This window comes from Jaculus jaculus, chromosome 18, assembly GCF_020740685.1.
Source record: "Jaculus jaculus isolate mJacJac1 chromosome 18, mJacJac1.mat.Y.cur, whole genome shotgun sequence".
NCBI lineage: Eukaryota > Metazoa > Chordata > Mammalia > Rodentia > Dipodidae > Jaculus > Jaculus jaculus.
Window position 1 is genome coordinate 6,868,246 of NC_059119.1, and position 26,450 is coordinate 6,894,695.

General features: G+C 46.2%; 1 protein-coding gene across 1 annotated transcript in view; it reads left to right on the plus strand.

Annotated features, from left to right (window-relative positions):
- Reep3 (receptor accessory protein 3) overlaps positions 1 to 26,239 on the plus strand; it is an 89,440-nt gene extending 63,201 nt beyond the window's left edge. Inside the window, exons 3-8 of the mRNA XM_045137149.1 lie at positions 2,622 to 2,698; positions 4,659 to 4,779; positions 5,478 to 5,591; positions 12,984 to 13,131; positions 20,962 to 21,107; positions 23,107 to 26,239. Coding sequence (XP_044993084.1) covers positions 2,622 to 2,698; positions 4,659 to 4,779; positions 5,478 to 5,591; positions 12,984 to 13,131; positions 20,962 to 21,107; positions 23,107 to 23,163 — 663 coding nt within the window. The 3' untranslated portion in view covers positions 23,164 to 26,239. The remainder of the gene's footprint in view (positions 1 to 2,621; positions 2,699 to 4,658; positions 4,780 to 5,477; positions 5,592 to 12,983; positions 13,132 to 20,961; positions 21,108 to 23,106) is intronic.
- Positions 26,240 to 26,450: the final 211 nt, after the last annotated feature.

Genomic DNA, 26,450 nt, shown 5'->3' on the forward strand with positions numbered 1-26,450 from the left:
TGGTTGCTCCCAAGAATCACTTGTGCTTACTGAGTTACACTTAATTATTGCCTGAGTTCACCTACATTCGAGGTCCATATTTCTGATAAAGAAAATGAAAAATCCATGCATTTGAAAGAACAATTGGTCAGAGAATTTACTTATAAATGACAAACAAAAACCATAGGTTTTTCTTCATATAAAGTGTTCAGAAATCTTCGTAAATTGGATTACATTGATATTATTTACATTTCACTATAGAGTTGCTACATTTATGGTTATTGTTAATTGATTTTGTCTGCAGAAATAGAAAACTAAAAAACTGCTTTTGTTACCGTTTTTACTGTTGTGTTAAGTCACAGCACTGAGGTTGAACTCGAGCCTTGGACATGCTCTGCTCAGCGTAGCAGCAAGCTCCTCACGAGGCGTACCTTGCCTGTGTCATATCCAAACAAGCGGCTTTCTCCAAACCTGATCTCGGGGTGAATCAGCATGAAAATGCCTTCATGAAGCCCATTATTTGTATGCTAATTTAAAATCTTTACAAATATTTATTTATTTGCAAGTAGAGAGAGATAGAGAGAGAGATAAGGGGTTGTCGGGGCCTCTGGATGTGTGCACCACTTGTGCATCTGGCTTTATTTAGATGGGCACTTGGGAATCATACCTGAGTCGTTAGGCTTTGCCCGCAAGCACCTTAACTGCTGAGCCATCTCTCCAGCCCTTGAAAATTTTTTTAAAGATCAAACAGTCCAATATTTTAGCTGTTTGTAAGTACCTAATTTGTTTAGACACTGAGTAGGGTGGGTATAGGAGAAATGGTTACTGGACTCCACATTACACAGTTTCTCAACTTTTTCCCCATATGTGGGACAGTTGACTCATCAGCTCCAGAGTCAAGCAGCAGTAAAGTGACCTGAGCCACCTTTGGTTTGGTTTTGTTTTGTTTTGTTTTGTTTTTAAAGAGTTTGCATTGCTTTGTTTGTTTGTTTGTTTGAGAGAGAGAAAGAGAGAGAATGGACACACCAGGGCCTCCGGCCACTGCAAATGAATTTCAGATGCATGCGCCACCTTATGCATCTGGCTTACATGGGTACTGGGGAATCAAACTTAGGCCGTTTTGGCTTTACAGGCAAATGCCTTAGCCACTAAGCCATCTCCAGCCCATTGCCTTTTTTTAAAAAATATTTATTTCTTTTTAAATTTTATTTATTTGCAAGAGAAAGAGATAGAAGAGAGACAGACAGAGAGAGAATGGGAACGCCAGGCCCTCCAGCCACTGCAAATGAACTCCAGATGCATGTGCCCCTTGTGCATCTGGTTTACATGGGCTCGGAGGAACTGAACCTGGGTCCTTTGGCTTTGCAGGCAAACACCTTAACCGCTAAGCCATTTCTTCAGCCCACCCATCACCTTTTTTTTCAACCTAAGGCTAAGTGATTCTATTTCCTCCTTCATCGTGTTGTTATAGGGATTAAGGTGATTATTAATATGCCATGTATGTAGCAGTTTCCAGTCCATGGTTAGTATAGTGTTGTGCACACCTTTAATCCCAGCACTCAGGAGGCAGAGATAGGAGGATTGCCATGAGTTCGAGGCCACCCTGAGACTACACAGTGCATTCCAGATCAGCCTGAGCTAGAGTAAAACCCTACCTCAGAAAACCAAAAAGATTAAAAAAAAAAATGTATTACTGAGCAGAAAAGAAGAAAGTGTCTACTGACATAGAAAAGGTATACATTTGCATGAACAAGTTTAAGAAAGATTAATGTGATGCTCAGTCTATGAAAGATTGTACCAAAGGAAAAGCACAGTGTGAGGAACCAGTCAGTGCCCAAGTTCAGCGGGCAAGGGGTAAAAATGTCCCAAACTCCCATGAAGGGTGGGAATGGAAGGACAAAGACATGTGCAGGGCCACAGGTGTCCATGAGGGGAAGAGAGAGAGAAGCCGTTACAACCCTCACGCTGAGTGACTGGCACGATGGGCGTGTCCTTTATAGAAGTAACAGCCCAGGGATTCCTCTTATATGTGGAGAAATAAGGAATGCAAAATGTTAAAGACATGATCACCTGATGTGGTTGTGTCCTCTTGTGCTGTATTACTGAATAAACAAGTGATAGTCTTCGTCTAGAAGATTGTTTTCCATTCTTCACATTACCTTCCTGAGTTGTATTGTATCCGAGTCATTTGTTTAGTCTTGTATCTCAAGATACTTGGTGTAGCAATGTAAAACCTGTTGAGCCGGGCATGGTGGCACACACCTTTAATCCCAGTACTTGAGAGGCAGAGGTAAGAGGATCTCTGTGAGTTTGAGGCCACCCTGACACTTGATAATGAACTTCAGGTCAGCCTGGGCTAGAGCAAGACCCTCTCTCTAAAAATCAAAACAAATCTGTTGTGATAACTGAGCCATCATATTTTACAGTGTTCCTGCTACCTCTGCCTCCCAAATGCAAATACTCAGATTAGAGTCTGGGATTAAAGACACCTGCCTGGTCATATTTAGTTTTTGAAATAATCCTTCTGTCTGTAATGCAGGTCTGGCCTTGAATTTGTGGTGCTCCTCCTCCCTCAGCCCCTGAGTGCTGGGATTGCAGGCGGGCACTTCCAGCGGATGTCTCACGGCTCTCTCTGTCCCTAGGTGCGCTGGATGATGTACTGGATCGTCTTTGCTCTCTACACGGTGACAGAGACGATAGCAGATCAAACCATTGCCTGGTGAGTGCTGCTGCGCACAGTTTTGCGGGCTCACCTTTAGCACCCCAAGTTCTTACCTAGGTGCAACTGGGTAGAACACAGATGTGGTCTGCTTAAGAGACCAATGCTGCCCAGGGCTCAAGACCAGTGGGAAAACAAGACCAGTCCCCTGTTGCCAGGGGTCACAAGGCCACCTGAATTGTGGCGTTGGGGTTTATCTTGTGCCTTCCTGACTCCCCCCAGCTACTCATCCAACATCTCCATGGCTCCCAACGCCCAAAACCCTCCAAGAAGAGACACCTTGCTGTGTTCTTTGGAACCAAAGCTTCTGTCTTTGTCTCTGTCGTCAGGACCTCCATGTTGTGTTCCCGACTATTGCATTAATAACTAACCCTCTCAAGGACGGGATGTCTTGGTGCTTCTCTCGGACCACCCTGCACCCCTCCTCTGGTCGCTAGCAGTTGATCGCTGGCCTGATTAGCCGGCCCCTTTCCCCACGAGAACACTGCCTCTGTGTGGCTCCTCTGGCACGGAGCTTCCCTCCGCAAGCGCCCTCTCCCGCTTCTTTTCCCAGGACCTTAAAATAGAGCCGTGATGTCACCCTGCTTTCCACTCTGGTGACTTCAGACTGTTTTTCTCCATCGCTTCCGAAATGACTCCTCTTTTCAATCCCTGGCATCTGGTTCAGCCCTCCCTTCCCATCTTTATGTCTCTGCCTGCGAGTGTTCAGACCACAGCACGTCAGCGTCCGTGTGGGAGCCCGCAGCACGAGCGCCTGGGCGGCCCTGCCAAGCACCATAAGGCAAAATCAGAGTGTTCCTTTCCTCACAGGACGCAGTTGTCCCGGGAGCACCACACGGAGAGGAGCCGGCCCCTCTTCTGTGTGTCAGTGGTGAACCTCATCCTCCCCACGCTGCAAGATGTGCAGTCCTGTGACGTGGTCGGTGGAGGTGGCTCACTGGGTGAATTGCTGGCCTCATTAGCAAGAGGACCTGAGTTCAAACCAGATCACTCGCCTAAAAGATAGGCATGCCGGCCTAGGCCTCCATCCATACTGTGGGGAGGCGGTGGGGGTGGAGACGGGAGGATCCCTGGTACTTGCTGAGTAGCTAGTCTAGCCAGATCTGCGAGCTCCAGACTCAGAGACCCTGTATCAAAATGACAAGGTAGAACCCGGTGTGGCAGGGCGCTTCTCTTATCCCAGCACTCGGGAGGCAGCGGTAGCAGGATCACTGAGTTTGAGGCCAGCCCAGAATTACATATGGGACAGAAGGAGACCCTACCTCAAAGGAGAAAAAAAAAGGTAGAAAGGGATTGAGAAAGACACCCGATGTTGACCTCTGCCCTTCTCATGAGAATACACATACACACACACACCCCACAATAAAAGGCTAGGAAGATGGCTCAGTGGTGAAAGGTTCTTGCTTGCAAAGCTTGATGGAATGGCTCAATTCCCAACACCCACATAAAACCAGACACAAAACGTGGCACGTGGGCTGAAGAGATGGCTTAGCAGTTAAGACGCTTGCCTGCAGAGCCAAACAATTAAGACACTTGCCTGCAAAGCCAAACAACCTGACTTTGATTCCCCAGTACCCACATAAAGCCAGATGCAGAAAGTGGTGCAGGCGTCTGGAATTCATTTGCAATGGCTGGAGACCCTGGCGTGCCCATTCTCTCCCTTTCTCTCTCTCTCTCCCTTTCTCTTAAATAAACAAATGAACAAATTTTTACATGGCATGTGTGAAGATGAACACATGAAAACAAAATACAAGGACTAAACATTATTAAAAGTGTAGAGGTAGGAAGGTCAGATACTGCGAGTTCAAGGCCACCCTGAGAATGCAGAGTGAATTCCAGGTCAGCCTGAGCTAAAGTGAGACCCTACCTCGAAAAACCAAAAAAAAAAAAAGTGTTTTCCGATTTCCACATTATTTCCCCAAAACGCCAAGATGTTTCTTTCTCTACTTGTGTCCTGAAGGTTTCCGCTGTACTGCGAGCTGAAGATCGCCTTCGTCATATGGCTGCTGTCTCCCTACACCCGCGGGGCCAGCTTGATCTACAGGAAATTCCTCCACCCTCTTCTCTCTGCAAAGGAAAGGGTGAGGCCGATAAGCTCTTCTCACATCTAGCTTCCGCAAACACGCGTGGGCACGTGCTCTGTGTAGTGACACTCGTGAACTTAGCTGTGTTACGAGAATGTCATACCTGAGGTCTTATTGACATTATTCTGAATAATGTTAACATCTGTGGTTGCTTTTATTTTGTTGTTGTTTGTAGGGTTTTTTTTTTCCCCCCTTTTTTCTTTGGGAGTTTTTGAGGAAGAGTCTCACTCTAGCTCAGGCTGACCTGGAATTCACTATGTAGTCTCAGGGTGGCCTCGAACTCATGGTGGTCCTCCTACCTCTGCCTCCGGAGTGCTGGGATTAAAGAAGTGTGCTACCACGCCTGGCTTTGTAGATTTTTCCCAATTTTTTTGTTTTCATTTTTTCAAGGTAGGGTCTCCGTGTAGCCCAGGCTGACCTGGAACTCACTCTCGTGCTAAGCTGGCTCTGAACGCGTAGTGCTCCTCCTCCCTCAGCCCCCGTGCATGTACTAAAAGTGCACCATCACACCTGGCCTCTTTGTTTTGCTTGGTTATCCCTTTTTTTATTTCTATTTTTTTGAAAACAGGGTCCCATGTAGCACAGGCTGGCCTCAAACTTGCTATGTAGCCAATGCTGCCTTTCCACCTGGCAATACTGAGCTCATAAGCCTGCTCTCCCCACATCGGGGTTCACTGTGCTGTTTCTGTTTCTAGGAGATTGACGACTACATCGTGCAAGCAAAGGAGCGAGGCTACGAGACGATGGTGAACTTTGGGAGGCAAGGGCTCAATCTGGCGGCCACCGCTGCAGTCACCGCTGCGGTCAAGGTAATGATTCCGTTTGCAGTTTTCACCCGTGTCATAGCGACAGCTGAAATGGATTTTTAATATGAGCTCAGTATAAAAATTGTTACAGAATTTTGCTTTGTGTTTATGTTAATACTGAAATAAGCCAGAAGACAGTTTTTTTTTTAAATATTTCAGCATTTCATTTTCTATACTATTGATTTTTTTTTAGTACCGATGTTTTGAAGCTTTTTATTGGTCACAAAGTAAGCAGTACTTAATTAACAAAACATACCTGAACATGTCATTATGTCCTAATTTCCCCACTTTGTAGCCTTGAGATGGTTTAAGTAAAGTGTCCTTGTAAAGATGACCTTCTTCTTCCTGTCTTCGGTATCCCTCGACGACAATAACTTGCTAGGATTTCCGGCCCTTCCACACCTCTCCTTCAATCAGTTTGAGGTAACTGGCTCTTCAAAATAGGCATGGAGAAATCCTGTTTGTCCAACTTGAAATCTGATTTAGCAGATTACTAATGCGTTTGCTGCGCTCACCAGCCGGGTCAGGACCGCCTCCTGGGAGGCTGCGTCATGGCGTTCAGGTTTGCCTGCACATGGTCGCTGGTGTGCTTTACCTCAAGTGCCATGGCTACGTGATACATGGGAAGACAGTGGATGTCACATCCAGAAAGCGCCGACTCTGACTTTCTAAGTCACCGTAGGCGGTCTGCTTTTCGCTGTGGGCCTCGCTTGCTTCGTGTGATAGACGAGGGTGGCGTGTCTGTGGGGCAAACGGGGACGCTCCTTCCTCTCTGCATGTGGCTGGGCCCGCAACACTGAGAGTGTGTCAGGTTAACATGAGCTCATTAGTGATCAAGTCTGGCTCTCTGGTACCTTGAACTAAACGACAGCACTGCAGAAATATGCCAGTGACTTGGTGATTTTAAAGAATAAAAATGAGGGCACTAGCCGGGTGTGGTGGTGCACACCTTTAATCTCAGCGCTCAGGAGGCAGAGGTAGGAGGATCACCGTGAGTTCGAGGCCACCCTGAGACTCCACAGTGAATTCCAGGTCAGCCTAGGCTAAAGCGATTCCCTTCCTCAAAAACAAAAAATAAAGGGGGGGGCACTTTCACTTCTCAGAGACCTGTGGCTCCTCTGTGAAAGTTGACACACGGGAAGTTGAATGCCCCCAACCGACACCCGGCAACCCTGGAGCGAAGACTAAATGGGAGCTTATTAACTGACCGTGGAGCATGCATATGTAAGATAACCTATGAAAGTAGTTATGCTTATAATATGGCAGTGCACATAATGTAGTGTAGTTTTCCCATTATGTGGCTTTTTTTGTTTTGGTTTTTCAAGGTAGAGTCTCACTGTAGCCCAGGCTGACTTGGCACTCACTCCGTAGTCACAGGCTGGCCTCGAGCTCACAGTGATCTTCCTGCCTCTGCCTCCCTGAGTTCAGTGACTAAAGGTGCACACCACCACTCCCGCCTCCATTATTTGGCTTTTAAAGGTTTTTTAAATATAGATAGATAGATAGATTAGCAGTGCAGTCCTTTCATCCAGCATCAGAAAGCTGAGGTAGGAGAGTCACTGAGGCAGAAGCCAGCCTGAGGTGCAGAGTGAGACTCTGCCTCAACAAACAAAGAAAGAGCTAGGTTAATGAATTATAAAACAGCATACTTCATGAGTATTTGGATGCTGCTTTATGGTTTAGTAATCTATCTGTTTTGCTTTTTTGTTGAGTCAGGGTCTCACTGTAGCCCAGGCTTGCCTGGAGTTCACAGTGATCCTCCTGTCTCAGCCTCTGGAGTGCTGGGATTACAATTGTGAGCCATGTGCCCAGCTCCTAATGAACTTTCCTAATGCGTGCAGCAGATTCCAGGCGCGAGTCTCCAGCTAGACTCCAGTGTTATCCAGAGGGAGTGAAGGTAGCCGCCTCTTCCTGGTAACATGGTCTTGACTGGAGGTAACTTTATCTCATACTCTGGAGTAAATTGAAGCTGGAATAGGACATAGATCAAGTTTAAAGAGAAACAGAAAGAATGCCAATAGTAAAATGTGAACATTCTTTGCTTTTTACCACACAGTTTGTTAGGAATACGGTGTTGGGCTCTTGGTGTGACCTTAGCAAACAGTGGTACCCTGCCTGGGCTTCCCAGTCATACCGCCCGAACTCATCAGACAAAACAGAAATCTAATCAGAACATTTATTACTCCGTAAAGCAATTTTCAGAAAATGTTACTCATCCTCTGGCTTCATTACCAAGCATCTGTTCACAAGGTCAGTGCACGCACATGCTTATTTTGGCTGAGCAAAGCGTAACTCTGCAGAGGACCTTCAAGGGTTATGCTGAGGGTGTTCCGAGCCCCGTCCCTGCCCTGTGGAAATGCCAGCGGTGTCTGCAGGTGAGGTGAAGGGCAGGCGAAGAGCAGAGCTCGTGGTCCTTTGGCCATCTCTGCATTTTCCATCAGCCTCTTCTGGTGAATTCTTGAGAAGACTGGAAAAAAAATTATAGAAATTAAAGCTTTGTAGGTGAAATTGCTGAAGTCTAATCGAACTTTGGTCCTTAGGCTTTATAGACAAGTACCTTAAATTCTAAGCCATCTCTCCAGCATAAGAACTGAGCATGATCAGGGCTGGAAAGATGATTTAACAATTAAGGCACTTGTCTGCAAAGCCTAGGGACGCAGGTTTGATTCCCCGGGTCCCATGTAAGCCAGATGCACAAGGTGGCACACGAGTCTGGAGCTCATTTGCAATGGCTAGAGACCCTGGCACGCCCATTCTCTCTCTCTCTTCTCTCAAATTCATCAATGAATAAAATATTTTTTTAAAAGGTCACTTCTTATTTATTTCTTGAAGCAAGTTCTCACTGCAGCCCAGGCTGACCTAGAATTCACTCTGTAGTCCAGAGTGGCCTCCAACCCCTTCTGAGCAAACCTCCTATCTCAGCCTCCCAAGTGCTAGGATCACAGATGTGAGCTACTATGCCCAGCTGAAAACCCTGACCTCGTGCTGTTAGTGAGAAGATTCTAGAATATTCAGATGCTTAAAATCAGAGCCCTCTTGTAGACACTGGGGAAGAACGCGCACCCTGGCGTTCCCCACAGCAGAAGGAAGCAGACCGGCATGAGGAGCACTGAACTCCAGAGCACTTAAATCGATCTGGATTTCTTTCTGTTTTTAAGGTCTGATTTACTATTTAGCCATGAGATTACAGGCAAAATTAGCTTCCTTGGGATGATGGCACAAGTTTATAATCCCAGCACTCCAGAAACTCAAGTTAGGATTGCCTTGAGACTGTAGAATGAATTCCAGGTCAGCCTGAGCTACAGTGGGACCCTACTTCGAAAAACTTAAAAACCAAAAAAAAAAAAAAGTGGAAAAAATAACTTCATTTCATTAACCAACCAGGCATGGTGGCACACACCTTTGTACCCAGCACTCAAGAGACAGAGGTAAGAGGATTGCCATGAGTTTGAGGCCACCCTGAGACTATATAGTAAATTCCAGGTCAGCCTGAACTACAGCAAGACCTTACCTTACACAAAACCAAAAGAAATGGGGCTGGAGAGATGGCTTAGTGGATAAGATGCTTGCCTGCAAAGCCCAAGAACCCAGGTTCAATTCCCCAATACCCATGGAAGCCAGTGCACAAGGTGGTGCATGTGTCTGGAGCTCTTTTACAGTGGCTGGAGGCCCCAGAACACCCAATCTCTCTCTCTCTCTCTCTCTCTCTCTCTCTCTCTCTCTCTCTCTCTCTTTCTCTGCCTCTTAACCTCTTTCAAATAAGTAATTTTTTAAAAAACCATTTTTAAAATATTTTACTTATTTATTTATTTGAGAAACACACAGGAGAGAGAAAAAATGGGCACACCAGGGCCTCTAGCCACTGCAAATGAACTCCAGATGCATGTGCTACCTTGTGCATCTGGCTTACATGGGACCTGGGGAATCAAACCAAGGTCCTTTGGCTTTGCAGGCAAGCGCCTTAACTGCTAAGCCAACTCTCCAGCCTTTTAAAAACATTTTAAAATAAATTTCACTTACCATCTCTAATTTGTAATGTTAAAGAAGTGGTTGAAGGAAAAAAGCACCCATTTCAGCTGCCTAAGCAGGAAAGTATTTGCATGCGTGTGTGCTTTAACTGCCTTGGACACCTGCACACTTCAAGCACCTCTTAGGATTCTGGAGTCCAGAAAAGATATGTCCACTTACCTTCATGTAGCAAACAGATCCTTGACTAATGGGCTTTTTTTGGTACTGAGGTTATGAAACCTGGAGGGAGCAGGCTGGACATGAGGTGTGACTATTTTGTGATTACTCCTCTCTCAAAGGGGTCACATTGGGTAATTGTAATGTATGTAATATTTTTGAAGTTCGCAGTGTACCCTACTTCTGTGTTCTCATTTTAGTTCTGTTCTGGTTCCATAAAATACATGTGGTGAAAAATCCAAGTTTCAATGGTAATAACTGCTGTTGAAATGTTGGGGTCTCCAAACAAGGCTCCTCCCCCCATTTTTGCCTTTCTGTACAGCGCCTGACCTTTGAAGCCTGGAGGGTATGGATAATAATAATAGGCTTGTTTACCCCGCAGCTAAATCAAAGTCCAGGCAATGAGTGGATTCCGTGCGAGAGCAGAGCTGGGACGCCCGCTCTCTCCGCACTCTCACCTGAGCTGAAGCAGGGCTGGTGAGCCTGCCAGGAAGCACGCAACCTGCAGCTTGCACTGGCCTCTGAGTGCAAACGCGCAGTTCGTATTAGAGCACACTGCTGGGATGTGGCTTCTGGGTAGAGTGCTTGCCCAGCATGCCCAGAGCTTTGAGCTCAGTCCCCAGCACCCCATAAACCTAGCATGCTGGTGCATGCCCGTAATCTCAGCTGAGGAACACTCCTAAAGTTGACACCAGTCTGGGGCTACAGAGTGGGTTCCAGGTCAGCCCGGGTTAGAGTGAGACCCTGTCTTAAAGGAAGGGAGAAGGGAGGAAGGAAGGAATTATACCTGAGTCAGGCAGAGGAGGGTATCATGTTCATCAGCTGCCAGTGTAACAACGTATAAAAGAATGACCAGTCCACGCTTGTTTGGCCGACCCTGTTGCTTGGACTGGGGCCAAGTAGCGTAAGGTGGCAAAGCAGTCTGTTCTCCTCATGACACCAAAAGCAGAAAGGGTGGGGACCCAGTGCCTCCTTCAAGGGCACATCGGTGGCCTGGCCTCTCTCTACTAGATCTGCCTCTTAAAAGTCCTGCCACGTCCCAGTGAGCACCAGGGCCTGGGACCAAATCACATTGGCTTTAAAAGGAATAGAAGATCCAAACAATAACACATAGACGAATATGTCATTGTGTACGTGTGTGCGTGTGGATGTGTGCATGCGGGTATGTGTGTACATGTTGAAAATCGAGAACTGCTGAGAAAGGACATAGAAATATAAATATAAAAGCAAGATAAAGAAAATGTCCTTCCTGAAGGAAAATGGCATCTCTCAGGTGAGCTCTGGTTTCTCTCAAGTGTCCTGGTCACCTCCTATGTCATAAGATGCTATCTAGGAAAGAGGAAGCAAGTAAGGAACTAAACCACTAATTTTATTTCTTTGTGGGAGAAACAGAGAGAAAATGGGCGCCCAGGGCCTCCAGTTAGTGCAAATGAATTTCAAACACATGTACCACCGTGTGCATGGCTTATGTGGGTCCTAGGGAATCAAACCTTGGGTCCTTAGGCTCTCCATAAATGTGCCTTAACCACTAAGCCATTTCTCCAGCCCTGTTCTGTTTGTTTTGGTTTGGTCTTTTCAAGGTAGGGCCTCACTGTAGCCCAGGCTGACCTGGAATCCACTATGTAGTCTCAGGGTAGCCTCGAATTCACGGTGATCCTCCTACCTCTGTGTCACGAGGTGCTCAGATTAAAGGCATGCGCTACCATGCCTGGCCCCCAAGAATAATTTTTAAATGTGTGAAATCTAATTATGTCATAGAGAAATAGACTCTTTAATAATTCTTATCACAGTTCAAAAAAAAGTGGTCGAAATACCAACGTAAATGAGGAATGGAAACAGGATTTAGTTTTGATGTAATATGGTATTAGTAGCCCAGAATGTTGACTCAGAACTCCTGAATCCAAGACCTTCTTCTTTAGGGTAAAATCCAAGTTTGCAGCAAGGCCTAATGTTCATGGCACCTCGGCCCTTGAAGTTTAGAGGTGAACCATTATGGATGAGTTTCCATGGTAACATTAGAAGTAGAGGCAGTCAAAAATTCACATGTGTGAGAAGAAATAATAAGTGTAAAAAGCCTTCAGAAGAATATTTTTAATCTAGCTATAAATAAAAATTGAATCATCTACATGCTGCACAAATTTAAAGTGCATCTATTTAGGATTTTTTTCTTTTAACAAAGCTTTATAATTTGGGGTGTATATGAAGGTTCAGATGTCGCTGCGTGAGCTGCACGGAGAAGAGAATCACTGGCCTTTGCCATGACAAGAAGCTTTCTACGCCAGCCAGCACTGCGCCTCCCACAGCCGCAGTGACTGAGCACCTCCGGAGTGGACTCTGCGGCAAGGGAATCCAAGTGCATGTTGAGTTTATTTGAATTTCAACATTCAATTGTGTCGATCGTATTAAGACAAAATAACTTGAAGTCATCTTAGGTAGTGATAAGCACATCTTAACCATATAATGAATTCAATGCAGAACTATCATTTCATATCCAAAATGTGTTGGATCCTAAGTTTTTCTGCCTTGTTCTGGGCAGAGTTTCTCACATTCCTGACTTATCTTTAAGACAGTATCTTAACGTTATGTAATAAACTTTAAGCCCCATAAGCTGGTTTTGGTATCACTGACCCAGAATACTGAATCAGACGTAGTTATGGATTTTCTCATGCATTGTTTCAATTAATTGTTTTTTTATTTTTTAAGGTAGGGTCTCATTCTAGCCCAGGCTGACCTGGAATTCACTCTGTAATCTCAGGGTGGCCTCGAACTCACGGTGATCCTCCTACCTCTGCCTCCCAAGTGCTGGGATTAAAGGTGTGCACCACCACGCCCGGCTTCAATTAATATTTTTAAGTGTGATGTTGAAATGTGTGGGGTGAAGTGTAACATCTAATATTTACATTGAAATACATTAAAGTGGATTAATGGATGTCTACATAGTATCATAAAGCAAATATAAGCAGGTGTTAACTGTATGATAGTCACTCTGTGGATCAGGTGTAACTCCCCGTCCAGCCATGTAAACCTAGACACAACCAGTGCACAGTGTCTGGTGTTCACTGGCGGCAGCAAGAGGCCCTGGCAGACCCATACGTACACACGTGCAAATAAAGAAAACCATTAGATCTTCAAAAATGGCCTGTGTTTTAACATGTGGAACGGCTGGTGTGAATCCGAAAGCATCCTCTTGGGTCTGTCTTCTGTAAACAGAGCCAAGGAGCCATCACAGAGCGCCTGCGGAGCTTCAGCATGCACGACCTGACGGCCATCCAGGGGGACGAGCCTGCGGGGCAAAGACCATCCTACCAGCCCTTAGCGGAGGCAAAGAGGAGCAAAGCTGGCACCAGTGAGGCAGGAGGTAGGTTCGCTGCCTCTCGAGTGAGGCCCTGCCCTGATTGCCCTGTGGGGCACATTGGGGTCAAAATAACGCATGGCATCTATCTGAGCTCATGTGGACTAAATTTACCTTAAGTGTATAATTTTTTTTTCTTTTTTTTTGAGGTAGGGTCTCACTATAGCCCACGCTGACCTGGAATTCACTATGTAGATTTAGGGTGGCCTTGAACTCAATGGCAATCCTCCTACGCCTGCCTCCCAAGTGCTGAGATTAAAGGCATGCACCACCATGCCCAGCTTAATTTTTGATTTCTTCTTGTGTGTGTGTGTGTGTGTTTATTTGCATGAAACAGGATTTTATGTAGCCCAGGTTGGCCTCAACTGGTAAGTGGCATAGGATGACCTTGAACTCCTGATCCTCCTGCCTCCAGCTCTGGAGTGCTAGGGTTGCAGGCATGAATCACCACACTCAGTTTTTCCTTTAATATTTTTATTAGAGAGAACACGGGCACACTGGGGCCTCTAGCTACTGCAAACGAACTCCAGACGCACATGCCACTTGGGACATCTGGCTTCACATGGGTACTGAGGAATCAAAACCCAGGCCATCAGTTTTGCAAGCAAGTGCCTTTAACTGCAGGGCTGGGAGCTGAGATATTTAGGACATTCCTTATTAAAGTGTTCATATAAGGCTATAAGGTATGTGCTGTTAATCTTTCAAAGAGTAAAATTTTCAGAGCTAGGGAGATGGCTCACTAGGTAAAGTGCTTGCCACAAAAGCATAAGGACCTGAGTTCAGATCCCAGCACCCATATAAGATGTCCGCATCATGGTGTGCACCTATCTTCCTGGAACCAGAAAAGTAGAGACAGGGAATCAGTCCCTGGGGCTCCCTAGCTAGTCTACTCCAGTCACTGAGCTGTAGATTCAGTGAGAGACCGTGCCACAGGAAACAAGATGGACAGTGACAGAGGGAAACACCCAACATCCCATCTGGCCTCCACGTGCACATACATGTGCACACGCACACGTGCAACACACATATGCCAAAAAAAGTAGAAATTTTTTTTAGAGGGAGACCAATAACTCATACTTTATAATTGAAGACTTTGGAAAATAAAAGATCTGTCTCCCTCCCTCCCTCTGTGACATTCCTGCTGGCTTCCAAATTATGGCAGTCCTCCTGACTTAGCGTCCAAGTGCTGTGATTATAGCTGTTCAAGCCACCATGCCCAGCACTCTTTACAAAGGAAATGTCCTGAGCATTCTGCCTCTTTCTCACGAGAATGAGTAACTTTACAAATGGTGGCTGTTGTCTGACCCAGTTCTGACCTTTATGGAGGACCCATGGAATGGCGCACCATCTGCCACATTAATACACTACTAATGTTGATGAGAGTAGTTCGTAAAATAAGCATTTCTTTAGCTGGGCGTGGTGGCTCACGCCTTTAATCCCAGCCCTCGGGAGGCAGAGGTAGGAGGAGTTCAAGGCCACCCTGAGACTACATAGATAATTCCAGGTCAGCCTGGACCAGAGTGAGACCCTACCTCGAAAAACCAAAAAAGAAAAAAGCATTTCTTTATTTTTAATTTATTTATTTATTTACTTGAAAGAGAGGAGAGAGTAGGCGTGCCAGGGCCTCCAGCCACTGCAAACAAACTCCACATGCAGTCACCACTTTGTGCATCTGGCTTATGTGAGTCCTGGAGAATGGAACCGGGATCCTTTGGTTTTGCAGGCAGATGCCTTAACCACTAAGCCATCTTTCCAGCCTCTAAAATAGGCATTTCTTAATATGCGTTTAAAGTTAGTTACATTGGGCTGCAGAGATGGCTTAATGGTTAAGGCACTTACCGGCAAAACCAAAGGACCAAGGTTCAATTTTTTAGGACCCACATAAGCCAGTTGCACAAGGTGGCACATGTGTCTGAAGTTTGTCTGCAGTGGATAGAGGCCCTGGTGCACCCATTCTCATTCTCATTCTCTCTCTCTCTTTCTCTTCATGTTTCCCTCTGTCTCTCTCAAATAAATTTTAGAAATATATTTTAAAAAGGGCTGGAGAGATGGCTTAGCAGTTAAGGCGCTTGCCTGCAAAGCCAAGGGACCTCGGTTTCATTCCTCCCAGGACCCACATAAGCCAGATGCGTAAGGTGGTGCAGTTTGCAGTGGCTGGAGCCTTGGTATGCCCATTCTCTCTCTTTCTCTCTCTCTCTGCCTCTTTCTCTCTCTCAAATAAATAAACAAAAATAAAATTTTGTTTTATTTTGTTTTGTTTTTCGAGGTAGGGTCTCACTGTGGCCCAGAGTGAAACCCTGCCTTAATAATAATAATAATAATAATCTACTTAGAATTTATATTCCAGTTATTTAAATGAGCACAAGGTTATGACTCTGAAAACATAGACCACTAATTTTATGATGCTCTTCTATTACATCTAAAATAGTGTGCACTCAAATTTAAAATACCGAGGTGCTGTTTGATTTTTTATTTATTTTTAAACAATGAAATTAAAATAACTTCAGGTTAATTTTTTTTTAATTTTTATTTATTTATTTGAGAGCAAAGGACAGAGAAAGAGGCAGATGGAGAGAGAGAGAAAGAATAGACGCGCCAGGGCTTCCAGCCACTGCAAATGAACTCCAGATGCATGTGCCCCCTGTGCATCTGGCTAACGTGGGTCCTGGGGAATTGAGCCTCGAACCGGGGTCCTTAGGCTTCACAGACAAGCGCTTAACCACTAAGCCATCTCTCCAGCCCTCAGGTTAATTTTTAAATGTAGTTAAGGATACTTGCTAGACTTAAAGGTGGGGTAGAGATTGAAGTTGTAGATTTTTGAGCATAATAAGTTTCTAAGGAGCTGGGGTGAGTAGAGTACTTGCCTGGCATGCAGAGGCCCTAGGTTCAATCTTCAACGCCACATGAACTAGGTGGGGCCAGGCGTTCCCAAGTGGAGACAGTTCAAGGTCATCCTTGGCTACATAGTGAGTTCAAGGCCAGCCTAACTGCATGAGACCCTGGTTCAAAAGTGTGATTTCTTCCAAAGTCCAGTTGACCAAAAAATATATGAAAATGATTTTTCAGCTTCAAATAAATAATAAACTACAATAGTAATAACAGTATATTTTGTTCATCAGATTGCCCCCCCCAGTGTTTTTAATTAACAGTGCTGACAACTGCTCCACTGATCTGCTGTTGCGTAACAAAACACTCCAAAACAGTTGTTTAAAGCAATTACAGGCACTTCCTTTGCTCACAAATATGTGGGCGACTAGTCCCTGCAAAGCAGATCCTGTTCTCGCCTGGGCAGCTGGGGTCAGACGGCAGCCAGGGCTAGAGTCACAGCTCGGTCACAGGCGTCCCAGCTGCCAGCAAGACCGCAGGTGCCTGGGATGGCTGGGCCTCTCTTCATGGTCTCTCGGTGTCTTGGAGTACTTGGCCTCACCTGGCAGCTGACGCGTCCCAGAGTCAGAGTCCAGGGGAGCCTGGCAGGAATCCTGCTGGACGACTCTGCCACATTCTTGCACGATTTGATTGAGGCAGCTCCAAAGGCCTGTGAGGTTTAAGGGAAGGGAGAGGGCGTATCAGAGAGTTCATGCACATGTCTTAAGGGCACCTTGAGAAGCATATTGAAGAGAAAAAAAAAAACTTTAAAATGTAATAATCCTAGATGACAGTCTCTCAGTGAGCAGTATTGACTCCCTTTATCTGAGCAAGAAACATCCAGACTATGTCACACTTCTGGAGTAACAAGTTGATCCATTACAGAGGATGACAGTAAGATCATTTTTTAGCTGAAAATAGGAAAGAGGAAAGACCATGACATCTAATCAACTTGAGAATGACATTCCAATTCATCCTACAAAAGGAAGCAGGTAAAATCGCAGGGGTAAGCGTTTGAACTAGGCCGTGGGCAGCGTCGGCTGGCATTTTGATCATAGCGGTTCCTTTCTTCCCTTGGTTCTGCTTCCCCATTCCAGGACCTGGAACGCCGTGCTGCGACAGCAGTGGAGCGGTCGTCCCGGGTGGGGGCAGCGCGACGGCAGCAGCTGCCGGCATGCGTGGGGGCCTGGGGGTCCATCAGCACTGCACAGCTTCAACTCAACGGACAGCTGTCTAGAAACAGCCCCTCTGATTTACTTCCGTCATTCACAGAATGATATCTATGTGGTCTTTGTGTATCCCTAAGTATGTTACACATGTATGTGGGCACACAAAATACACACGCGTGCACATCTACATACAGGCCAGAGGCTGACATCAGGTGCTCTCCACATTACTTACTGAGGCACAGTCTTTCATGTAGACACAACACTTCTTTAAATTTTTATGTTTACTTATTTGTTGGGTGGGGGGAGAGAATGGGCGCGCCAGGGCCTCCAACCACTGCAAACGAACTCCAGGCACATGCACCACCTTGAGCATCTGGCCTACATGGGTCCTAGGAAATCGAACCTGGGTCCTTTGGCTTTGCAAGCAAGCGCCTTGACCTCTAAGCCATCTCCCCAGCCCAGCACAGCACTTTTAAGTCAACCTGTCTAACTGGCCGGCTGGCCCCGGGAATGCCTTCTCCCCCTGAGAGCCGCGGTGCCACAGCGGGTCTCTGCCACTCACCCGGCAGCCACGTGGGCATGGGGACCTGTGCTCTCGTCCTCACAGTTACGTGCCGTTTCCTCAGACCAAGGATTTTTTTTTTTCTTTGGGGAGGTTGAGGTAGGTCTCATTCCAGCCCAGGCTGGCTTTGAACTCATGGTGATAGGCCTAGCCTGGAAGTTTGCAGACTGGCCGACCAGTCTAGCTGCACCTCACGCCCCGTTAGCTCGCCCGTGGCCTCTCCCCGACCCTGGTGCTGCGCTCTGGCTAACATCTGGCAGCGTGGCCCGTGATGCTTCTGATTACTGCAGCTGCTCTGGCTGACTCCAGCTCTGCAACAAGCCAGGCGTAATAGCCAGGCTGCCCAGGGCGCTGCCTTGAGCTGCAGCCCTTTGGGTCTTCCTTGGTTACAAGATTGTTCCCAGTCTTGAGCAAAGATGACAAGTTGGGAGAAGGGCTTAATTCCTAATTAAAGTCAAAGACACAAATGGTGGTCTGAACACACAAGTGCTTGGGCTTGGAGCTCATGAAGAGGAAGAAAGGGAGGATGAGAAGACTTCCTATCTCTACTTACCCTGGTTTGGTTTGGTTTGGTTTTCAAGGTAGGGTTTCACTGTAGCTCAGGCTGACCTGGAATTCACTATGGAGTCTCAGGGTTGCCTCGAATTCACAGAGATCCTCCTACCTCTGCCTCCCAAGTGCTGAGATTAAAGGCGTGCGCCATCACCACTGGCTTGATTTCTTTTTTTTTTTTCTTTTTAATTTTTATTAACATTTTCCATGATTATAAAAAAATTCCATGGTAATTCCCTCCCTCCCCACCACACTTTCCCCTTTGAAATTCCATTCCCCATCATATTACTTGATTTCTTTTTTAACAAGACCAGAATGTTCAGTGCTTGAAATAAATTATCTGGATGTTGTGGGGGGCTGTTACTTTGGGGGAAGTTGGGGTTTTTTCTGCTTTTTACTAACAATCTCCATACACATATACAATATAGCTTGATGATAATCACTTCCGACCCACTCCTCTGTCTTTCCTTCCAAATGCCCCTCCACTGAACCCCTTGTTCTTTCCTGGTTTTTGTTTTTAAGACAAAGTCTTACTTTGTAGCCCAAGCTAGCCCCATACATTAATCTTCTGCCCTCCCAAGTGGTGGGATTACAAATGTGTGTTGCATGAAACGTCTTCCTTGGGAAGACAGGAACACACACATTTTCACGTCAGATTAGACACTGCAGACCAAAGTACCAGTGAGTTTAGTGGGGTTTCCTACAGAGCAGGGTGAGGGGTTGTGTGTGGGAACGCGGAGCCCCACAGCAATGGCACTCCCAGAGGACTCCCACGGAACTGAGGTGTCTCGTGATCACCTACCTCTACATGCTTCTCGCCCCTTTAGGCCGTGAGACCTCGTGCATATCGTTGCTTACCGCTGCCACAGGGCTGCCTGAGAGTGGGGGGGGTCTGACGACCTTCTCGTGCCCCTCCTTCTATGGGGGATGTCAAAAGGTCCAGTCTTGCTATTGTCCCAGGTTGCTTTTTTTGTGGATTTTCATGGTAGGGTCTCGCTCTAGCCCAGGCTGACCTGGAATTCTGTACATAGTCTCGAGGTAGCCTAGGACTCATGGCGATCCTCCTACCTCTGCCTTCCAAGTGCTGGGATCAAAGGCGTGCACCACCTCGCCCGGCTCCAACTGCTTTTATTTTTTTATTTTTATTTTTTATCTATTTATTTATTTGAGAGCGACAGACACAGAGAGAAAGACAGATAGAGGGAGAGAGAGAAAATGGGCGCGCCAGGGCTTCCAGCCTCTGCAATCGAACTCCAGACGCGTGCACCCCCTTGTGCATCTGGCTAACGTGGGACCTGGGGAACCAAGCCTCAAACCGTGGTCCTTAGGCTTCACAGGCAAGCGCTTAACCGCTAAGCCATCTCTCCAGCCCCCAACTGCTTTTAATAAAGCTGGCAGTAGTTGTTCACTGCTTCTCGTGTGGAGAAATTTGCTGTACAACAATATATATCATGCCTGTTTGTGTTTTGTTTGTTTGTTTGTTTTGAGTCAGGGTCTCATTCTAGCCCAGATTGATCAGGAACTTGCTATGCAGTCCAGGCTGGCTTTGAATGCACAATGATATTCCTACCTTAGCCTTCTGAGGACTGAGATTAAAAGTGTGAGCCACCGTGCCTGGCCACTTATTTTTTAATTAAAAAAAAAAAATCCAGGGCTGGAGGGATTGCTTAACGGTTAAGGAACTTGCCTGCAAAGCCAGAGGACCCAGGTTCAACTCCCCAGGACCCATGTAAACCAGATGCACAAGGGGGCACATGCATCTGGAGTTCGTCTGCATTGGTTACAGGCCCTGGCACACCCATTCTCTATGTCTATCTCCTCCCTCTCTCTCTCTGCTTACAAATAAATAAAATAAAATTTAAATTAAAAACAATCCAAAAATAAATAAATAAATAAAAGAAACAGTCATGGTGGCACATACCTTTAATCCCAACACTCAGGAGGCAGAGGCAGGAGGACTACCACGAGTTCAAGGCCACCCTGAGACTACATAGTGAATTTCAGGTCAGCCTGGGCTAGAGTGAAACCTTAACTGGAAAAACCAAAAAATAAAAAAAAAAAAAGAATCCATAGTGAAAATCAGACTAGTCTACTGGGTGTGGTGACTATGTCTGTAATCTCAGTTTAGGAAAAACTGAGGCAAAAGGATTTTGTGAGTTTGAGGCCAACCCGACCTACATAGTAAGTTCCAGGCTAGCCTTAGCTACAGAGTGAGACACTGTCTCAAAGATAATTGAGTAAATAAGGACTGGAGAACTTCTTGGAGGAAGTGAGTTACGATCTTCATTTTCACTGATGCAAGAACATCTAGAGGGGCTCCATGTTGGAGTGCTTGCCTAGCATGCGTGAAGTCCTGGGCTCCATCCCAGCCCAGGTAAGACCTGACCTGTAACACCGGTCCCCAGGAGGAAGGGGCAGGGGCAGGAGTCCAGGCTCATCCTTGACTACACAGCAAGTTAAAGGCCAGTCTGCACTGCATGAGGCACTCTCTCAGAAAAGGGGAAAATAGTGCAAGCAGCAAAAAAAGTAAAAAAAAATGAAAACCCCTCATTCTGAAGAGCAGAGAGAACTTCCCAGGTGAGGAGAAAGGCACCCAAGCAGACAGCAGGCCTGCAGAGCCCAGACAGGCTGCAGAGCCAGGCTTGCTGCCTTCTTACCACATCTCACTGTCTTTGACAACTCGTTTAGCTTACGGAATTCCACTGAGAGACGGCGGAGAGAAGACAGATGAAGAAGCCGAGGGGCCCTATTCAGACAACGAGATGGGGCCTCACAGAGGGCTGCGAAGATCCCAGAGCATGAAGTCTGTGAAGACCACCAAAGGCCGCAAGGAGGTGGGTGCCGAGGACAGAGTGCTTTTCCTAATGATGAGCTTTCCCTGCTGCCTTATCTTCCCCGGTATGAAGCTGTCCCAGGGAAGGGTGAAAAGGGCAGAGCAGCAGCTACTTTTAAGACTTTTAAAAAATGCTTTATTTAGGGATGGCTTAGCAGTTAAGGTCTTTGCTTGCAAAGCCAAAGGACCCAGGTTCAATACCCCAGGACTCACAGAAGGCAGATGCACAAGGGAGCACACGTGTCACAAGTTCTTTAAAACAGTGGCTGAGGCCCCGGCGTGCCCATTCTCTCACTCTGTCTCTCCCTCTCTCTCTGTCAAATAAATAAAGAAAATAAAATATATACTTTTAAATATTTTATTTATTTGAGAGAGAGAACCAGAGGACAAATGGGCACACCAGGGCCTCCAGCCACTATGAGCAAACTCAAGATACATTTGTGCACTACCTTGTGCATTTAGCTTACGTGGGTCCTGGGGAATGGAACCTGGATCCTTAGACTTCGCAAGCGAGCGCCTCAACCACTAAGCCATGTCCCCAGCCCCTTAAGATTCTTTAAAATCAAACATAGGGGAGAAGGGCTGGAGACTTGCAAAGCCTGCTGGGCCAGAATCAATTTCCACCACCCACATAAAAACAGTCCCCAAAAGTGGTGCAAGCATGTGGTGGTGTTTGCAGTGGCTGGAGGCTTTGGTGTGTGGGTGTATACACACATAAATAAATATATATTTTTTTAAGTGAATTGTAATAGGTATCTCTTCCTGCTATACATAGAAGAGGGCATTTCCATACAACAAAGCCCAGGGTTACGGCGAACACTGCTGCCGACCCTGGCTATAAACAAGGGAAGGCCCCGGTGGAGGGCTGGACGGCGCCAGCAGTCATCGATGATGAGCACGTACGTCACGGCCCTGCCTTCACACGCAGCAGCAGTGGAGAATCGCGTCCTTCACGTTTACTGAGCACAACGGAAGGAAAGCCAGTCAGTGTTTGAGGATTAGTAATAATAATGTGCTGCATACATCCAGCTACATTTGTTTTTTATTTATTTATTTTTATTTTTATTTTTTTTGGTTTTCCAAGGTAGGGTCTCACTGTAGCCCAAGCTGACCTGGAATTCACTATGGAGCCTCAGGGTGGCCTCGAACTCAGGGCAATCCTCCTACCTCTGCCTCCCAAGTGCTGGGATTAAAGGCGTGCGCCACCACGCCCAGCTTCCAGCTACATTTTTATGCATATATCACATGATTTTTCTTCTTCTTTGGTGCTGGAGACTGACTCCAGGTTTAGCGTGCTCCACCATTACCCACCTCTGAGCTACATCCCTATCCATTTTGCTTTTAACTTTTTTTTGGTTACGTTTTTATTTATTTATTTGAGAGCAACAGAGAGAGAAAGAGGCAGACAGAGAGAGAGAGTGGACACACCACTCCAGCCACTGCAAAAGAACTCCAGATGCGTGCGCCCCCTTATGCATCTGGCCATTGTGGGTCCTGGGGAATCGAGCCTTGAACCAGGGTCCTTAGGCTTCACAGGCAAGTGCTTAACCACTAAGCCATCTCTCCAGCCGCATTTTGCTTTTTATTTTGAGACAGTTTCACTGTGTTTCCCATGCTGACTTTGAATTGTTTTCTTTTTTTGTTGTTTTGTTTTTGTTTTTCGAGGTAGGGTATCACTTCTAGCCCAGGCTGACCTGGAATTCACTATGGAGTCTCAGGGTGGCCTCGAACTCAGGGCGATCCTCTGACCTCTGCCTCCCTAGTGCTGGGATTAAAGGTGTGCACCACCACACCCAGCTGCATTCATTTTTTGACCCAGGCAGGTCTTCAACTTGTGGTCCCTTCCTTCCTCAGCCTCCCAAGTAGCTAGGATAACAGACCAGCGCCCAAAGCCTGGCGAGGTGGCTGGTCCTTTCTGTCAGAAGGTTAAACAACTGCTACGCGTGTGCACAACCTAATTTTAAAGTCTCCTGTCTGTCATGGTGCGCGTCTCTCTGCAGGTGCGGTACGGCTCGCTGAAATACAAGGTGAAGAAGAGGCCACAGGTGTACTTTTAGTCGGTCCTCCACACGTCTAGATCCCAAGACCACGGAACTGAGGAGTCCCCTTCCTTTCTACGTGATGCATTCTCAGGACTTGCATGTTGACTCTGCAGGCTGTGGCGATGACAGGGTGTACTTTCCTGGGTTTAAGTAGTTCCGCTTCTCTAACAAGGACTTTCTAATACTGACTACTGCAGGCAGTTATGCAAGGGTTATTAATAGACATGTATAAATGACAGAAGTTACAGGAAGTCATGCTATCTGCTTTCAAGTTCCTCGGCGACCTTGAGTGCCTGGGATAGAAGATGAGACCCAAGACCAGAGAATGCTTCAAGCCCTTCCTGCTCCGGGAACCGGCTGTCCTGGCGCACGCACGGGCCGTGCTCCACCTAGTTGTCACCTCGCTGTACGGGGAGAGGTGGGACCGCCCCTGAGCGGGCAGACATCAGAGCGTCGTGTAAGGTGACTCTTGACAAGCCTTTCAACTCGTACTTTTGTAGTAATTTCTTTGGTCCTTTACACCACTAAGTGCACGTTTTTTGAAAGAAATATTTGAAAGCCAGGTTCGCACATAGCACTTTCCTGACTAGTCTTGCTCACTTGAAATGTTTACTTGTTTTACAACTACACATTTCCCTTCAGTTTGGCCGTCTGTCTGTCTGTCACATTCTGACATGCCACAATTATGCCTTTAACTCTGCCATCTCTGTTGCCTGTTGGTTTTGTTTCCTAAATTCAGTGGATTTATAATATAAAAATATAACTAATTGTTCAATTTCAACTCTGTTTTGAGACAAGATAACCTAAAATGGCCTCAAACTCACTAGATAGCTGAGGATGACCTTGAACTTGTGATTCTCCTGCCTCCACCTCCCAAGTGCAGCTATTACAGGTGTGTGTGACCACACCCGGCTAATTTCAAGTACTTTTAGTTATCTTCTTCACATATGAGAAGTTATTTTACATATTTACCAGGTTTCTCTACTTAGATGTATAATCTAATTGAATCTGGCATGTTTTTGTCAACACCAGTTATATTTTTTAGCTTTTATGAAGTAAAATCACAGACCAGTACAGCACTCAGGCCTTTTCTAACACATAAAATTTTCCCGTAGGCACCCGTTCCCAAGCTTGGCAGGGATGGGCGCTGCTGGTCCAGGAGTCTGGCACTGACTGGAATCATCTGAATCTTTTGCTGGCTGCAATGAGTCCTGAAGAGACGTGCCAGCGCAAAACACAGGCAGCCAGAAAAATACCACTTTTGTAGTCTAAGAGACTTAGAGGCATTGTTTGTTGTTTTAGGTGTACTGATAGCCGTGCATTATCAACCTTAGCTCCGTGGTTCTTTTGTGTGTGACGGTTTTGATGGTAAATAATCTAAGTCATAGATACCATGCTTGTTTCGATAATTCCCCTGGCTATTGGAGAGGTTTGCCCAAAAAGAACAGAATGAGGGAGATTTGTGTGGCCTTTGACCTTTCCAGCTTTTGACAAACGGCTGGTGCTACGTAGTGAGGGCTCCCGGGAGCGCTGACCCAACGCTGCCCGAGCGCTTGCGTGCCCGCCGCGCCCTGTCCCTTAGTGCTTGCCTTGGCTGCCTGACGGCTCTCGTCACTGGCACGCAACACCAAGGAAGAACTTGATTTTCTTTGCTCCTAAGGTTAATTCTGCAAATATTTCCACGTGCTTGGCTTTGACTCATTTTTCGGCTCTCTGTTTCTGGATAGACTTTAATTTCTATTCAAAATTCCTATGAATTCAAAGTCTCAGTTCTTGGAAGAGATCGCTGCTGATCTCACCTGACACTGCGTCCCGACGTGAACGCTGTAGAGTGCAGATGTCTTCAGGGCCGGGGCCTCAACTTTCTTGATGAGGTGACTTGATAAGTTAGAGATTTGTATCTATAACATCACCTCTGGGGCTCGCATTGCACCATTTTGTCTTTATCCAGTGCAATCTCAGTATTAACCCTACTTTCTGGGCTAGACTGTGGCTCAGTGAGAGACCCCATGTTGGGCAAGTACAAGGCCTTGGCACACAGACCAAACAAAACCACCTGTCCACCAGTAAGCTAGTGTTCTTTTCTTGATTTGCTTTGGTTTTGGTTATTTGGGAGGGGAGCATGGGAGGCTAGTTGATTGAGTTTGAGACAAGGTCTCACTCTATAGCCCAGGCTGGTCACGAACTCAAGGGCAGTCCTGTGCCTCCGCCTTCTGAGTGGCAAATTGAAGGCCCGCCATGCCCAGCCTCCTGTATCATTTTAAAAAGAAAGGGCTATTTTTCTTCTAGAATCAGAATGCTTAATCAAAAGTGACACCAGTCTCCAATAATGTAAGCTGTGTCACATGCACAGTCTTCCCCTGGTGGGTTTGGACTCTCAGGACCCCCAGCCACAGGCGAGGCTGTTTGGCTCCGCCGTCCTTTGCTTTCTTCATATTCTCACACTGTCCTCGCGCAGCTGAGGCCTCCTTGTCTCTTGGGAGGTGATGCTGGTCGTTTGGCTTGTTTCTCTGCTGCTAAGTTGCTGATCTTGGGAGATGTCAGTTCATTCCTAGACCACAGTGCCTTGGGGTGCTGGGTACAAGATGCCTGTGTAGGGCACTGTTGGAATTTATCCAGAAATTGTAGGCTACTGTTATTTTATTTTACTATACATTCATTCCACTTAGTCACTAATACCTATTTCCCAAGTTTGTTTAGGAGTAAGGAATAATCTATAGTGCTTTTTTGTCTTATCTGCCCTCAAAAGGACCCAGAAGCAAGCCTATTGCCAAGTAGTTAATTACATAAACTTGCCTAGCTCCTTCCTACTTAAGATCCCCTCCACGCTGTAGATAGGGCTAAAAGATAATTGTGTCACCGTTGCAAATTGTAAACACTGTACCACACTGATCACTAGGACAGTTACTGAAGTATTTTCAGGGATCTTACTCCATATGTCACCACCAAAGATTTCTACAGTGTTAGAAGTATGTAAATATTCCATATTTCTGTAAAACACTGGTTAAACAAATGTGTTTTCTTTCATTTTGTACTTTTGGAAAATGCTTGAACTTTTATGTTAAAATATATAACACTACCTTATATTAACCACAAGTAATTTTTTTAATTGGAAAAGCCTAGATTCACATTTAATATCGTTTATCAAGAAAACTAAGGAGCTTGCCGGGCGTGGTGGCCCACACCTTTAATCCCAGCACTTGGGAGGCAGAGGTAGGAGGATCACTGTAAGTTCAAGGCCACCCTGGGACTACATAGTAAATTCCAGGTCAGCCTGGGTTAGAGCAAAACCCTACCTCAAA